At 52.4% G+C, this 16876-nt stretch overlaps 1 protein-coding gene across 5 annotated transcripts in view; it reads left to right on the forward strand.

Annotated features, from left to right (window-relative positions):
* SH3GLB2 (SH3 domain containing GRB2 like, endophilin B2) overlaps nucleotides 1-16876 on the forward strand; it is a 118652-nt gene that overhangs the window by 93826 nt on the left and 7950 nt on the right. For 2 of the 5 annotated variants that reach the window (XM_051807730.1, XM_051807731.1), the window contains exons 1-6: nucleotides 179-306; nucleotides 8158-8299; nucleotides 8608-8736; nucleotides 9826-9959; nucleotides 10442-10534; nucleotides 14018-14080. In XM_051807730.1, the coding sequence (XP_051663690.1) occupies nucleotides 244-306; nucleotides 8158-8299; nucleotides 8608-8736; nucleotides 9826-9959; nucleotides 10442-10534; nucleotides 14018-14080 (624 nt within the window). In that variant the 5' untranslated portion in view covers nucleotides 179-243. Of the gene's footprint in view, nucleotides 1-178; nucleotides 307-8157; nucleotides 8300-8607; nucleotides 8737-9825; nucleotides 9960-10441; nucleotides 10535-14017; nucleotides 14081-16876 lie in introns of those variants that run through there. The other 3 variants (XM_051807732.1, XM_051807733.1, XM_051807734.1) reach the window with 2 other exon arrangements.

Consider the following 16876-nt stretch of genomic DNA (forward strand, 5'->3'; position numbering starts at 1 on the left):
GCGGCGGCGGAGCGCGAGGGGAAGGGGGCGGCGCGGCGCGGCGCGAGCGCCCATTGGCGCTCGCTGACAGTTCCCTCTCTTAAAGCGGCCGCGCCCGCCGCGCTGCTGACCGCGGTGGGGGACGGACCCCACAGTATAACGGCCCCTTTGAAGAGGCGCGGGGCCGACGCTATAAAAGGCGGCGGTGCGGCGGGCGCGGTGACAGCGGGGGTGCGGCGCGGCCGGGGCGGCTCCGCGGCCGATATGGAGTTCAACGTGAAGAAACTGGCGTCGGACGCCGGGGTTTTCTTCTCCCGCGCCATGCAGGTGAGGGGGGCCGGGGCTCCATGGCAACGGCGGGGCGGGGGGAGCAGGAGGACCCGCGGGTGCAGGCCCAGGCAGGGCCGGGCAGGTTTGGCCGGGCCTGGGGGACGGGAGGGGGAGATCGGGGCTGGGTGGGCCCGTCTGGCTGAGCCACAGCCCCCGGAGCATCACTCGCAGAGGCACCACCCCGGCAGGATCCCAAGGGAACAGCCCCGGGGATGATGCTCAGCAGGGACAGGAGTGCGGGCGGACGCCGTACCTGAGGGTGGTTGTTCTTAGAGAAGCCGATATCGCACACAGCTGCTGTTTTCCGTGCCCACACCCATCGGGAAAGGCTGGCAGAGCTCTGGAACAGGATGTCCAGGGAGGGCGTGGAGTCTCCCTTTCTGGACACATCCCAAACTCACCTGGTTCCTGTGTCACCTGCTCCAGGTGACGCTGCCTTGGGGTTGGACTGGGGGATCTCCAGAGTTCTCTTCCAACCTAAACCATCTGTGGTTCTGTGCAATGCTCCCTGTCGCTGGGGGGGTGTGGTGGGGGTGCCCTTGGAGCTGCTCTGCTCTTCAGCCCCTCGGGAGGAGCAGGAGACCTCAGGCCCTGGCAAACACTGTGCTGTTCAAGGGATGGGATGGAGCTGCTGAGATGGAGCAGGTTGGGTCTCTGTGGGCTGCTGTGGCAGCAGGATCATCCCAGGGAATGGCTGGAGCTGTGTCAGGGGAGGTTTAGGCTGGATATCAGGAAAAGAGTAGTCGGGCACTGAACAGGCTCCTCAGGGCAATGGTCACGGCCCCAAGGCTGCCAGAACTCAAGGAGGGTTTGGACACTGCTCACAGGGACAGGTGGGATTGTTGGGGTGCCCTGTGCAGGGCCAGGAGTTGGACTGGATGGTTCTTGTGGGTCCCTTCCAATTCATGATATTCTGTGATTCACAAACTTGAGATCAGGAGCTGCTTGTGGACAAAGTGACCCCTCTGGAGCTGTGGAGAGATTTGGGTACCCCTGAGCAGCAGGTGGTGAGATGGGGCTGCTGAGTGTACCCACCTCTTGGGCGTAATAATGGAAAACTGCTCTTTAGTTGGGCAGAAGAGAGAGAGGCAGGTTGGGATCCTGCCTGGAAAGTGAAGTCCAGCTGGTGGCTCTGGGACTGGGCTTCTCATTCCACCTCTTGTGTGGGGGCTGGTAAACAAACAGAGCAGAGCTGCCTCGTTCCAGACCTTCTGTGCACTGGAGTAATTCCGGCTCTATTGGGAACTGGTCTCCTGTAAGCAGATATCACCTCCTGTGCTGTGCCAGCAAGTCATATGCCATGAAAAAGGGAGATATTAACTACAGGTGCAAAACAAGGAGCAGATGGGAGGCTTAAAGATGCCGTTCTCATGCAAATGACCTTGGTAGCAGAAGAAAGGCTGTGAAGAAATCTCATGTTTAGAAGCCTTATTGTAAGTCTCTGATAAGTGGTTTTTAGCTCCAAGGCGTAGGAAGGAGACAGGCCTGAGAACAGTGTCTGCACACAGTGATTCCAGAGCAAGGAGGCGTTTATAAATCGTGGCTTCTGCCTCTACACCTACTCCACTGGCTCGTACATGAATATTCATGTGCCTAATTACAGTAGTAATTTCTTGAAACCAAAGGAGCGCTGCTGCTTGTGGACAGCGTGCAGGTGTTGGTGTAAGGAGAGGAGGCTGGAAGGAAAGAGATCACTGAGGCTGAAAAAACCCACTTTGTAAAGTGTCATTGCTGGGGGAATTCAGCCTGTTCGTGTCCCCACAGAGCCCTGGAGTGAGTGAGCTCTGCCCTGTCTCCCCCCAGAGCCACAAGTCACAGCTGAGGTCTGTGGGCAGCAAGGTCTGGGTTTGTAGCACTCCTTAGCACTGCAGATCTTCTAGGAGAGGAGCAAGACCTGTCTAGAAAGAGCTGTTTTCTGTAGCGCTGGAGATGCTTTCTCCAGCTCCAGGCATTTAACAAAGTCATGTTTTACTGGAACTGCAGCGACTGGGAGATAAATGGACTGGCCATTATGTGCTGTACCACTCAGACAGCATTAGCTCCTACTGTCTGCCTGAGCTGTCTGACCAGCACACAAGAGCTTCACTCCAACTGGAATTAGGGCCCAGGGAGGGGGAAATGAGGCAGAGCGTGGTCAGCACAACACCCCTGGGGTGGCTCAGGGCAGGAGAAGTCCTGGCTTGAAACCTGTCAAATACAATCCAGTGTAGGTGGCTGGGTGAACGATTTTGGACTAGGCTTGACCTACCTCAACAAAAAAACCCTCAAAAACCCACTGCTGCCTTTACATGGCTCTTCAGAGCTCAGGCATCAGTTAGCAGTACTCTTCAGAAAAGCAAACAGACTGTTCAAGCTGGGGTTGGAAGCTCTGCTACCCTGGGAGTGGGAAACAAGGATCTAGGTTTGGGCAGCTGCAAGGATATAGAGCTTTTGTGGGATTCAGCATCTCACCTGAGGATGTACTGCGCTGATGCTTGAACTACCAGTTGCAGCCATCAGATCCTCAGAGGGGATGCAGCACCTGCAGGCAGACTTCAGACAGGTCACTCTTCATCTTCACTGAAGAAAGGCCTTTATCTTTGATCAGCTGCACCTTCCAGTTATCAGGGAGTGGGTCTTATCCCAAATCTCAGCAGAGGAAGCTCTGTGGCAACACATTGGATGTCTCTCTTCTAGACAGGCTGTAAGCCAGGCTCTCTCAAGGAGGTCTGGAAATAATTGTAGGTGTCTGTCTTTTGTCAGTTCTGATGTAAATGGCTCTGGGTGAAAGTGTGAGTACAGCTCGTGGGTGCTTATCCCACTGCTAATGTCATTACTGTAGCAACTAGAGGTTGACTTTACCCTGAAGCCCCTGCAGATTGACAGACTCCCCCATCTCCCTGAACTCTGGTGGTAAAATAGATAATTTCACTAATAGATAAAATAGACCCTCTGCTTACTGACATTACACCTTAAAAGTTCAAGATCTTGGTAGAGGACACAGCCAGGACAGCTGACCCAAACTGACCAAAGGGGTATTCCAGACCATATGGCATCTGCTCAGCAGTAAAACCTAAGAGAAATTAGAAAGGGGAACATTCATTATGTACAACATTTCTCTTCTGGGAAGTGGCCAGACATCACCTGCTGATGGGAAGTAGAGAATTAAATCTTTTGGTTTCCTTTGCTTCCACACACAACTTTTGCTTCGTTAATCTGCCTTTATCTTGACCTATGAAGTTTACCATCTTATTTTCAACCCCCCTGTTCTGCTGAGGAGGGAATTGATAGAGCAGCTTGGTGGTCACCTGATGTCCAGCCAAGGTCAACCCACCACCGCAGTGTTTTTTTGGTTTTTTTCCTCTCCTAAATGCTTTGCTCATGAGTTAACCAAGCTGTCCTGGTAATGGCTTCCTTCTGTCCTCTAGCACAGTTTCCCTTGGCTCCCAGCCTGGCTTTCCTGGCTCCTGGTGGCCAAATACTCTGTATCTAGTCCAGGGTTGTTGAAATTCAGGTAGTTTTTAGATGCTGAGTGAGTGGCTGTGGCTTCTTTCCTACTGCAGCCCTGTACCAAGTGGGAGATAGATTTGCCTCAGTTGATTCTCTTGTGCCTCTGATCACTGGAAGAGCAAATGTTACTGTGTTACTGTAGCCTGGGTGTTCTGAGCTATTTGGAGGCTTCAGAAAACCCAACAGCCAAAATCTGCTGGCAGGTACAAGAGACTATTCTTGGTGCAAGACTCCTGGCCCTGGTTTGACCTTCCTAATTTAAGGTGGAAAGTTATAAGGAATGTCCAGTTGGGAAAAATGGGTACCCTGCAAGTGATAAAAGGGCCACCAGATCCTCTGCAAGGGGGCTGCAGCCACCCTGTCAGAGCTCCCAGTGCACAGGCCTGGGCCAGATGGAGGAGGAGGGATGGAAGGGGCACATATCAGCTGGTGCAGCGTGGCCCAGAACAGCTGTGGTGGTGGCATAACACAGTGGGAGCACTGGGATTTTATTCCCCTCGCTTTTAAGCGGAGAAAGGTGCTAATGCTTTCAGCAAAGCAAACAACACATGCTATTTTAAAGCCCAATCCTGGTGGCCTTAGGTCAGAGGGCTGTAGGCCCAGCCTGTCTGATACTGTGCCTGTAGTGCAGAGGGACCCCTCCAGCTCAGCACTTGTGACTGACCCTCCTGACATCCCAGACATGTGTCTGCCAGCTCTCTTGGAGGAAGGGGATTTTCCCAAGGCTGTGAATGCCCAAGGCAGCTGCCCTAACTGCAGTCCAGCACTGCCTTGCTCTTTTGGGCCTGTAGCCCAAGTGCTGCTCTCCTGCTGGGTCACCCTCTTTGCCCACATGGGCCCCAATAATGCATCTCATGTTCCTGCTGGCCAGCCAACCTTCCAGAGGAAACCCAACCTTTGGCTGAATTATTGATGTCCTGGAATGCAGCTCGACTCTCTCCTCTTCCTGGAGAGTGAGAGTGGCACTGACAAAAGGCTGCCCTGCATTATTAATCCCCCCTCAGCTCCCAGTGCTCTGCTGGGTCAGTGCAGGGATGTTTCCTGAGCCTCTCAGCTGTGACCTGGCATGTGATCCCAGGATGCAGATCCTGGGCAGGAGCTGTTGACCCAATCATTGTGTTGCAGAAGACAAATGGGAGTAGTTCTGCCACAGCAGGGTGGAGGAGCTGAAGGTTCTCCTCAGCACTGCCATTGCCTGTGCTCTGCTGGCCCTGCCTATCTCCCAGTGGATCTGCACCAAGTAAATCAATGTGATAATACCAAATAACACTCCCATTTGTTGCAATCTGCTGCAAAACACAGCAATGCCTCTAGTGCAGGAGCAGTAAGATATAATATCCTCTAAATCTGACTTTTACGGTCAGGAGCCACGAGTGTATGATCAGCTCATCTGTTCTGCACCTCTTGGCCTCAAATCTTGGGACACAAATCTTGTGTCTGTGCAATGAAATTTCTGTGTTATGAAAACAAATTCTTAGGAATAGAAATCCCTGCTGTTTTACCCTGCTTTTCACTGGGCAGCCAGGTAAGAGGGGACCAGCAGCTGAGACCTGTTGTCACCTAAAAGCTCAGATTTCCACTTGCCCCAGACAAGAACCAGCTCCTAGGATAGGTCAGTGGCACTCACCTGCAATCTCCTGTGCTGGCTGTGCTTCCAGGAGAAGTTTCATCTGCTCTCCAGCAAGGTGCTCCTGCAGGAGGTGGTCCTGGTCTCCCCTGCACCTGGTGGCACATTCCCACTGGTGCTGTGAAGTCGAATGGGTTCTCTAATCGATCTGAAAAGTCACATTAGAGGTCAAGTTGAGCCGGATCAGTGACTCCCCACACACAGGGGAGGAGGGGGATGTGTGCTGGAGGGAGAGCAGACACTGCAGCAACCTGCAGTGAGGTACCAACTGCCCAGGGCAGTGCCTGGGCTGGCCCTCAGCACATCGGGCAGGGGTCAGGGAGACACTGAGGGAATTAAGTGTAAGTGGAGTCACAGCCTCCCATGCCCTTGTACCAGCTTCCTGATGTTCATGCCCTGCTTCCCAACACTGAAAGAAAGCCTGAATAAGAGCTTGTTTTCTGGCCTGACCCTTTGGAGCCAGAGGCTGTGACTGAGATTCCTGCCCATCCTCCCGTTCTGGCAGAGCCCTCAGGCTTGCAGTGGTGCTGCCCTCAGCCTTCTTGCAAGGCAAACAGCTTCAGAGCCTGACCTGAGATAAGAATTGAGTTCTGAGTCCTGGCTGAGTGCTGTGCTGTGACTCCTGTGCTGGGTGAAGGGGTGGGTTACACAAAACATCCTCAGAGGACAGTGATGCCAAAGATGCTGCTTGTGAATAAAGCAAAGGAGCCCAGAGCTGGTTCAGGACACTGGCAGTGGCACTGTGGAGGTGCTGGAGGGCTTCAGCAGTGATCTGACACTGCAGCAATGCTGTAAGAAGCTGACTAATTTCAGCTGATAAGAAACTGGGTTTAGGCTTGACAGCTCCAGGGCAGATGCTGGTGCAGGATGAGCCTAAACTGCAGGAACAAGAGATGGACTTGAAAGTGAGATGAGGTGTCTGGGAAAGGGGGGCGAGAGAGACTGTTTTGCATCAAAGAGTCTTAGCTTGTTTAAGAAAGCTCTCAAACAGATGACTCAAGAATTGGTGCCAAATACCTGGGAAGTCCCAGTTTGCTGCATGGCAGTGACTCAGCCCAGCCTGGCAGAGTCTGAAAACAGCCCTGAGCTCCCAGCGGGGACAGGGGGAGGCAGCGACAGCCACTCATGCATCGTGTGTGTCCCCCAAACACAACCACAGACACGGGTACAAAACAATACAAACACCCTCTCACCCTGAATATGCTTTTACCTGTGCCCAGGGGTCATGGCAAGACCCAGTTAAAATGCCATGCCAGTAACCAGGGGCTACTGGTGCAGAGAGAGCAATGAAGCCATGCCTGGTTATGCAGGGAGTGCAGGGGGGAGTGTGACTGTCCTTGCAGCTCCAGATCTGTCACCACCCACACCTGGCAAAGCACTTCCCTGGCTGGAGCTTGAATTGTGCCCAAACAGGTCACTGTGTAAACATACCTGCAGGGCTTGTGTATCTCAGACATCTGGTGACAGGCAGGGCTGGTAACAGGACTCCCCAGGGCTGTTTGCCCCTGCTCCAGCCTGCTCCTGATCTCACTTGGTTCCCAGCTTTGTGCTGGATGGGAAAGGAACAGAGCTGGCCAGAAAGCCTTTCAGCAGGGGCAGCAGACACTAGACCCATGAAAAGGACATCTTGGCCCATCTATTGCTGAGCTCTGGGAGAGGGGAGCAGAGAAGAGGTACAAGTGGTACATCAGACAGTTGTATTTTCATCTAAGAGCTGAGCCAGGCTTTAATCTCTTGGCATCTGACTGTACCAGTATTGCACATCACCACATTCTGGTAACTCAGCAGTGGCTCCAGAGACCAGCAACAAGGTCAAAGGACAACTGGAGCCTCTGTAGGGTCCCAAGTGGCACAGCTGACTGAAGGGTCTTTTGCGATGATCCAACACAATGCTGGTTCCATCAAAAGCAGAAAATTGTGCTTAAAAATACACTGAAGCTGGACAGGTTCACTGAGAGGAACAAGTGGGAAATGGGGATGGGATGAGAGGCAATGGGCCTTTGTCTCAGGAATCCCCCAAGGAAGCAATTGGGGGTGTCCAGGCCATCTGACACTGCACCTCCAGACTGACAAACCTTGTCTGATGTCACTGCACAGGATGAAAACACTGGAGACTTGCACAGCCTGCTTCCCCTTGCTGCTAATTTTAAACCAAAATGGAATTGCAGAGGGAGGGAATGTCCATTGCCAGTGTGAATCTGAGTGCTGGGAGAAGTTAAACACACATTTCAATACCTTGCTTCAGAGTGTGTTATAGAGGAAGAGTAACTTGCTGTTTTTTCCTAAATCCTGACTTTGAGCCTCCTCACTTGTGAGGTGGTGGTGGCATTCCTGACCCCCTTGGGTTCACAGGACAGAGGTGGTTAGTGGGAGGTGAAGGATGTCTGTTGCTCTCCTGCATGAAGTAGTGGAAGCCATGTGCATATTTAAATAGATCCCTCACAACTACAGTATTTTTGTACCAGGCTCATTAAAAGTTACTTATTCTGGAACACCTCTCAAACCTGGACTCTATTTTTAGCCCGATGCTTGTTCTAATTTTGGGCAAAAATTTGCCCTCTTCACCTGGAAGGTGCCTGGGAGCAAAGAATGACACCATGAAGGCTTTTTAGCTCTGTTCTAAGATAAATACACAAGACAGAAGCAGCAGTTTTGCTGTCCCTTACTAGCTCTGTAGCACACTGTAAATCTGCTTTAGAAGGACAGACCTAAGGATTACCTTCTTCCTGCAGTTTACTGAAGAAAAGCTGGGCCAGGCTGAGAAGACTGAACTTGATGCCCACTTTGAAAACCTCCTGGCCAGGGCAGACTGCACAAAGAACTGGACAGAGAAGATCCTGCGTCAGACTGAGGTCCTGCTACAGCCAAACCCCAGTAAGTCCAGCTTCTCCCAAGGCTTGAAGGACAAATATCACTTGCAGCTCAGTGCTAAAAGACCTGCCCTCTGGCAGAGAGCCCTGTTGCATTGGGTTTGTGGGGGTTGGAAGAAGAAATGTGTCTTTGCAGGGCCTGTCTTTCCTTCTCCGTGCCCCTGAGAGGTGACTGGCTGTGACCACAGCCTGGCAGTGCTCCTGAGGAACAGGGAAGGGTCACCAGTGCATCCCTGAGGACTGCATGGGCTGGGATTCCCTGAATGCCACTGCAGGGATCGCTCTTTCAGCCTCCATGGTGTCTTGTTCCAGGTGCCAGAGTAGAAGAATTCCTGTACGAGAAGCTCGACCGGAAGGTGCCTTCCCGGGTCACCAACGGGGAGCTGCTGGCACAGTACATGACAGAAGCAGCCAATGACTTTGGGCCAGGGACACCTTATGGTAAGTCAGCCTGGCTAATTAAGAAGCCCTAGGAATTCATCCCTTCCCAGGAGAGTATCCCTAACGCTGCTTTGGGTTAAGACATATGCAGCACACCATGTAGGGAATCAAGTCTTACTTGCTCCCTCACTTCCAAGCTCCCTGCTCCAGGGGAAAAAGGGGCAGGAGTCTCCCCATTCCCAAGGCAGTCCTCGACTGTGGTAGAGCTAGAGAAGAAATAAAGACAGATCCATGGCTGCTCATGGAACTGCTTACAGGACATAGAAATTGTTCTGGGCTGTTTCTGTGGCTTTCCAAACCAGCCTGAACAGGGAATTGCCATGAATAGCTTTAGATTTATCCAGTTTGAGCATATTTTTAGTCCAAGCTGGTGTCTACACAGAGTTTCTCTAGACTGAGCAGGAGAGCCATCCTCTCACTGCATCCTGCAAGTGGACATGGAAATCTTTCTCCAGCAGAAAAGAGAACAGGAAAACAGACTTGGCAGTTTGGTGCTTAGCTACAAGCCTCAACAGGCCCCTTCCTGACCACACAGAACATATTTCTGTTCTTAAATCCTAATAGTTGTCTCTTCCTGGGGGAATTTTGGGCTTCTTTAAGCAGCAGACCTGCACAGAAACCCAACCTTCCCTTCCAGCTGTCCTTGCCTCTGCCACGAGCTTTGTTTCTCTCTCCAGGTCAATAGTGGTTCAATATCGAATCCTGTTACAGGCAGAGCAGCTGTAACTGCATCCATACCCCACACTGCCTAATCAACTCATGTTTTCTGCTCTGGTGCTTTTTAATTTGCTGCTCTGTTCCTGTGCCTCTGTTTTATGAGGCAAAGAAGGATCATTCTGTGCAAGCAGGTAGAACAGTAAAAGGACATAAGTGCCTCAGCAGATGGATAAGATCAAAGCTGCCCTGGGAGCAGTGAGAAGAGGCCTCAGGCCAAGAGCAGACCGTGGTCAGGGCTGGAGCTGGTGTGGGACAGGCACGGTCACCTCACCCAGGCAGGGACACAGGAGCCTCGTGGCTCTGGGGGAGTTGGCTGAAGCCAACACAACGTTCATGGGCTTCTCCTGGAGCTGAGGGTTCCTGTTATTGCAGGAAAGACCTTGATAAAAGTTGGAGAGACCCAGAGGCGCTTGGGTGCAGCGGAACGGGAATTCATCCACTCTGCCTCCATCAACTTCCTGACCCCACTGCGAAACTTCCTGGAAGGGGACTGGAGAACCATCTCTGTGAGTGTGGAAGCAGGGAAGGGGGAGGTTGTCACATCACTGGAGTTAAGGAGGGCAGGGGGAGAGGGAAACAGTGCTGGAAGAACCCATTTTCTTTCCCTGTGAGAAAGGATGACTCCACACCTCCCCCCTTAAAGAATGCAAGGATGGGAGAATACCAATCCTAGATCTGCTCAGGGTTCCCTCTCCAGCAGAGAAGGATTGCCAGCTGATGTGCATGAGGAAGGTAACTCATTTCCCAGCTCCTGCAGCTGGTGGGCACCACCCACCCAGAGGCTGCCCTGTTTCCAGAAGGTTATCCTGTATCCCTGGCAGCCAGGCCCAAAACTCCTCCTCAAGGAGATAAATGTAGCAACTGCTTCTTTCTCCCTGGCATTTTTTGACTGAGAAATAGATTCCATTCCTAGATGATACCATGTCCCCTTCCCTCCCCAACCCTTCTCCTGGGCAATCTGCTCTTACCCAAGTTCTGTCCCTTCCAGAAAGAGCGGAGGATCCTGCAGAACCGCCGCCTGGACCTGGACGCCTGCAAGGCCAGGTTGAAGAAGGCCAAAGCTGCCGAGGCAAAAGCAGCGGTAACTCTTCCCCTCCTTCCCCTCTCTGTCCCTTCTGGCCCCAGGACTTGGCTCACACAGTCAAAAATCAGGTTGCCCTACTATGTCCTGCCTCTGGCAGGCAGGGGTGGGGGAATTCCTTGTCTGGTGTGCAAGGGAACTGGGAGCTGGAGCCACATGCCTGTTCCCGAGATCTCCTCCCTGGGGAGAGTTGCTGAAACAAACAGTTCTGAGCTTCCAGAGTCTGGAAACTTGTACTTGTCCCAGGCTCCTGCCTCCTGACTGATCAGGGTTGCTGGATGATTTGTCATACTGACTAAAAGGCTGCTTCTTCTGAGGACTTGCTGACTTTCCCTGGGGATCTCAAAGAAAGCAAGAGAGAGCTGAGCTGGGAGGTGCATGAGGGAAAAGCATGTTGGGGCTCTGCAGCAGTCCCAGGCTGTCAGACCAGTTAAGATTCTGCCAACTCAGTCTTCCCCAGGCAGGAATGCTGCAGGAGCCTGTAAGGGTCAGACTGGCTACCAAGGTCCTTCCTTGAGCCTCTCTGCTCACTCAGTTCATGGTGTTCTCTAGAGCCTTCTGACTTTGGGGGAGTCACTACACTGGGCACTGCTGGGGTCCCTGGATGAAGCAGATTGTCATCCTGTAGTGCTCTGACTGTTTTCTGCTTCTTGCTTGGGGCCACAAGCTCAACTAGCAAATGCGTGCAGTCAGAATGGGCAGCAACCCTTGTCAGTCAGTCTCTGGGGTGCACTGGGATACCAGCCTAGGAGCCCTGCTATGAGCCTCTGTTCTAGCCATCTGCTCAGCTGGGCCTCTGGCCTTGCAGCTCCCTGGATAACCAGTTCCCACATGTTTTCCCTTTCCTCCAGCTCTAACTACATCCCTGCCAGATGGGCAAGCTGTGCCAAGCTCAGGAGATTCCACCAGCAGGTCTGACAATGCTCAGGCCTACACAGGAAAGCTGTGAACAAAAGTAGGAGCTGCCCTTTTAAAAAGCCTCCTGTAATCAGTCAGGTCCCCCAGATCCTCTGAAGGTAAATTCAGGGATCCCAATTCCCCTTCTGGAGGGGACAGTGCCCCAGTCTCAAGGAACTGGTGGCCATTGATTTATCTTTAAACTCAAATCAGAGCAGGAATTCAGATACCTCCTGTGTTTCCTCCCTTTCCACCCTCATTACCTTGCTTCCTACAGGAAGCAATCCCAAGGCCTCTCACCTGCACACACACCCTGGGTGAGGGACTTCCCTGTAGCTGGAAAAGAAAGACTTGGTTTCCCACTGGAATTGCTGGGGTGCCCCAGGCAGGTGCAGAGCCAGTCCAGGCTTTCCAGGGTGTTCTCCCCAAGCCAAGTTTGAGCCACTCTATGCTTTGAAACACAGATCACACAACAGCAGAGCAAACTCAGCTGCTTCTGTGAGGACCCATCTTTCCCCCAACTTAGCTTAAAGATGAAATCTCAGGGTTCTGGGTGCCTCCCTGACTGCCAGAGGACAAGGTGGAAGCTCCCAGCCCTGGGGAGAACTGCTGCCCCTGCTCTAGGGACCTTAACTCATCACTAGACCACAGCATCCCCTGTAACATGCCTGGAGCTCTGTGTCACACCTCCCCATCCAAGCTGAACTATTCCCTAATATCCCAGCTCACCCCTCTCTTGCTGCTCTTCCCCCCTGTGGTGCAAACTGGTGTTCCCACAGCTTCTGTCTCGTGATGACGCTCCCAGTGCTGCTGCCCAGACCTGGGAGCTGCTGTTGGAGCATCTGGGCTTGTGCATTTCCCACGGACTTTGTGCTTTGTCCTTCCTGTTGATGCTGTTTTGTTTACTAACCTTTTTGTTTTGTTCCTTTGTAATTTGCTCAGTGTGAGGGAGATGTGAGTATTGACTGTGCTAACAGTGCTGTGGTTTTTTTTCTTCCTTCAACACCTCTCATTGTCTCTTTCGCATTTTTAAAAGAAAATTCATATCTCCTTTGTCCTATTGGGACTGGCCCTGCAGCATGTTCTGAGCGTGGTCAGGGCTGTGGCTGCCTGGGAAGGTGCTCCAGAAGGATCCCAGCTGCCTGCAGCCCCTCTGGAGCATCCCTTGAGTCCATCCACGCTCCTGCAAGCAGTGCTCAACAGAGGCAGGGGCTCCCCTAAAGACCCCCTTGGGCTCCTCCAACTCCAGGCAGGAGGAGCTGGGATTGGGTGGCCAATCCCAGAAGGGCAGCCCAGAGACAATGACAGGCAGGATGATCTGGTTGTGGTGCTGTTCTATCCTCCAGGCTCTTACAAGGGTGGAAAGGGGAGGGAGGTGGGTCCCTTTTGACCACTGCTTGCAAATACAACTTCTCCGTGCACAGAAGTACAAGAGAAGCTTGCCTCCTTCATCCCATGTGCTATGACTAGTTTTGGGACTCCCTGGAGATCAGGGAATGGGAGGAGAGGTTTCTTCAGTTGCTCCTAATATTTTAAAACCAAAAAGCATAAGCAGCTATATCTGTGACACATCCCTTCTCCCCACAGGGAGGAGCCCAGCCCGGCTGCTGTGCTGGCCTCAAATCTCACTGGTGCATTTTTCTCCCCATATTCAAGTTTGACTTGTAATAGGAATTGCTCCTCCTTATTCCTTCCTCCAGCCATCCCCAAAACTCCTAAATGGCATATAAAAAAAAAAAAAATCTCTTCTTGTTGGGCCTGCCTGACTGCTCTTGCACACACTGGTCACTCGTTCCTGCAGGCTGCTCAGGGCCCAGCAAACTGGGTCAGTGGGTATAAGCAGATCTGGGTGACTGCAGGGAGATTAACCTGGGAGAGGAAACGTGGGATCTGAGAGGATTAACAGCATAGCTGGGATCCAGCAGGACTGTGCCAGCCATGCACAGCAGCCACTGTGCAGCAAGGGCTGATCAGGAGGATGCCCTGAGTATTCCCAACAAAAGGCAGCTTGGTGGATTCTCTCTTCAGGTGATGCTACAGCCAAAGGCCATCCTAGGAGGAGGCCTAGTCCTGTCTTAGCTCAATATACCACGTTATGTGGTAGTTAGTGAGCCCACACCTGTGTGGGGATGGGTGAATCCAGTGCATTCTCAATGAGGAAAACCTCCAGAGGGCTTAAAGTCTTCCTGCCCCAGGGCAGAGGTTTAGCTATGGAGAAGGTGGCTTGGAGGTTTTTGTGACCTCTGGGATGAAAACTCACTCACTGCCTTTGGCTAGAACTGGTTTGGCTGAGCCTGCAGGCTGCTGTGTGAGCTGTAAGTACAGGGACAGTTTCTAACAGTAGAAGTAGCTGCTGTTCAGGTACCAGGTGTGACTGTGTGAGCCAGTCCACCTCCTCTGCTCAAGCCTGGCTTCCACACACCACTGCTCAGACATCGGGAGAGCTCCCTCCTGCCACCTCAAGAGCCTGAGCTCAGCTCCCAGCACAGACAGGACAAAAGCTTTTAGTCTCCTGTTCCATCCATCGCCCACTGATTCCTGTTGCCTCCTCTGGTGCCTTGTACATGACACTCTATTCCCCCCCAGGCTGTGCCTGACTTTCAGGAAACCAGACCTCGTAATTACGTGCTCTCCGCCAGCGCCTCAGCGGTAAGATTTGCCTCCTGCCTCCTCCTGGGTGTTGCCTCTCCGACCTCTTCCTGCCCCTCTCTCTACCTGACTTCAACTTAGACCTAGTGCTCTGCTGTTTTCAACATTTTAATGTGACATGGGCTGCCCCAGGTTCCTCTGACTCAACCTCAAGGATTCAGGTCACCCCTGTGGGGGTGTGTGATCAGGGTCTGGCCCTTGGTGCTGCCTCGTTTGCTTCCCAAACCTGCCAGTCCTCTTCCCAACCCAGCCTCTCTGCCAGTGCTCTTCCACATTTCTAGTGGGAATCTGCTGACTGGTTTTTATTGCTAGGGGAGCAATTGAAAAGAAGAAGCCTCCAAGGTTGGCCTTTCTGGGTGGTTCCAGCTGCACACTGGCAGTGTCACACACTTGGTCTGTGCTGTGGTGCCAGAGGCTTTGTAGCTGGCCAAGAGAAGCAAAGGTGGAGGAATCTCTGCCACCAGTGTCAGTAACACTTCAGGCTGACAGTGCAGGCTTGTCTATTCTGCAAATAGAGGTAATTTTCCCCCCCCTTCCATCCTGGGGCCTGTCTGTTGGCAGCTGTTACACGGCCAGATGTGCCAGGGGCGGGTGAACAGCCCGTGGCATCTCTGCTCTGCTGCACTGAGTGGTTGTGGCCAAGCAATTGGCTGCCCCTGCTGTGTGTTCATGGCTCCCCATTGCACAATGTCACATTTCTCGTTAAAATGTTGAAAACTGCTCATCTTGCTTCCTAACTAGCATTCAGAACAACACTGATGCCTGGTAATAGAATAATGTGGGAGTGGGATCTGTGGATACAAAAAAGGGCAGCCCAGCCTTCTCGAAAACAAAAACCATCATGGAAACAAGCTGGATTTGGTTGATGGAAAACCCATCCCTTTTGGAGAAAAAGGTGTGTCTGAGCTGATAGCATCAGTGTTAGTTCCCAGGGGGATCTGTCCTGACCTTCTTGGAGAGTGATGCTGGGATCAGAACTAGCTTTGCACAACACCTAGAAAACAATTTCCATCGGTAACAGGCTCAGTGGTGAGAGCCCTGAGGAAGAAGCTGATAGTGGTGATGCTGTAGAAACTGCTCAGTTCTCTCCTTTCCTAGTGCAGCAGCTCACAGCCAGCCTGTGGCTCTGGCTTCTCCCTTGGGAAGGTCTGTTCCAAGGGCAGTGTGATAATGGACTGCAATTAAGCTTTAGAAGAATCAGAGGAGAGAGACTGGGCTTTCCCTGCCTCTGGATAGACCAGGGTATCCTGGCCATTCCCCAAGGCTAAAGCAGACCTGAAGACAAGAATTTGTACAAATGTGCACTGGCATCTTGTGGAGTGCCCAAATGCTCAGCTGGACATTCCAGCCCTCACCAAACTGCAACTGGATCTGCTTTTGCTGTATTGCAAAGCTGTTCTGGGGAAAAGGTGCCAAGTACAGTAACACAGCAGGAAAAATAGATTTTGAGAGGTTTTTAGCTGGCAAGTGTCAGCCCTGGGATGTCTCTGCCTATTTCAGTGCTCCCTCATCAGAGGCACTGGGCAGTTAGAGCAGGGCTCCAGGAAAGCAGCCAGTGCTGACCTTGAGCACTGGATTATGTTGGATGGTTGCACAGCAGGGCCTCCAACCAGGAGTGCCCGTGAGAAACGTGCTGGCCCGGCCAGTGACAGGCCTTGTGGCTTCCAAGACTATTCCAGAGGCTGCAGTTGGTGGGTAAAGGGCCCCCTGAAGCCCTGCACTGGCAGGGGTGACCTGAATAACAGTTTGCATCTCTAATTAGCAAAACACTGGCTGAGCCCAGGCTGCTCCCCGTGCAGGCAGAGCTGCTTTGCAGCGAGCTCTCTAATCCCAGCATTCATCCCAAGGGGTCAGGCACTGCAGCAAGGTAGGAGCTCTTCATCCTGTTGCTCTGCTTCTCTTCCAGGCCAGAGTCCTTGTGTTACTCAGTCTTAGTGTGCTCTGCCAGTGCAGAGCAGTGGCTGCTGCTCCCCTGCCTCTGGAGCTCAGCTCCTTTCTGGAGGGAGGGATTGTTTGTGCCCCAGGGAACAGCTTGGTACTACAGGGGAGCAAACAGCTCAGCTCTCCCCTGGATCACACACCCTCAGCAGGGCTCTGATTTGGATTCTAAATTCCTGTTGTTAGTTTCTGGAGAGGTGGATAACACAGTGCTTTTATTTTTTTTTCCCCCTTCTATAACAGGAGGGCTCAGATGAAATTAGATCCAAGAGAAAAGCACCTCCCTTGTTTTGTATAAGTTGGAGGCTGAGGAGTCATTTCTCCTCTCTCCCACACTGACCTTTTGTTTTTGTGTAAGAAGGTGTAAGTGGGCTGTGTAAACCCAAATATCCCTTTCTCTCAGACCTGCTGTGCTCTGTATTCCTAGGAATGATTCCAAGAAAAACAGATTGAGTACCTTAGAGAGGGTTCCTCTGGCCTGAGCTGGGGGGGAGGAAGACAAGTGCAGATCATGCACAAGTTCTGCTCCCTGAGCTGTCCAAAATGTAGCCACACAGTGCCTTAGCCCAGGGATAGATCCTAGCAAAGCTGGGCTGCCCCAGAGCACTGCAGGGTCAGAGCTGGAGGTGGCACAGCAAGGGCAACAGAAGAGGAATCTGGCTACAAATTCAGTGGGTGCTGCACTGATTAAATGGACCTGACATGGCTTAAATACTGTCCACAGCATCTGAACAGGAAGACTTGGGACCAGAGTGAAGGCTTTTCCTTGCTCCTAAGACATGGGGATGTGCTGGCAGAGGCCTTGTGCCAGAGCAGCAGTTCAGGACCTGCTTCTCAGCTTCCTACAGGATATTCCCA

This window comes from Manacus candei, unplaced genomic scaffold (assembly GCF_025592945.1).
Source record: "Manacus candei isolate 608988 ecotype Guabito, Panama unplaced genomic scaffold, ASM2559294v1 h1tg000071l, whole genome shotgun sequence".
Classification (NCBI taxonomy): domain Eukaryota; kingdom Metazoa; phylum Chordata; class Aves; order Passeriformes; family Pipridae; genus Manacus; species Manacus candei.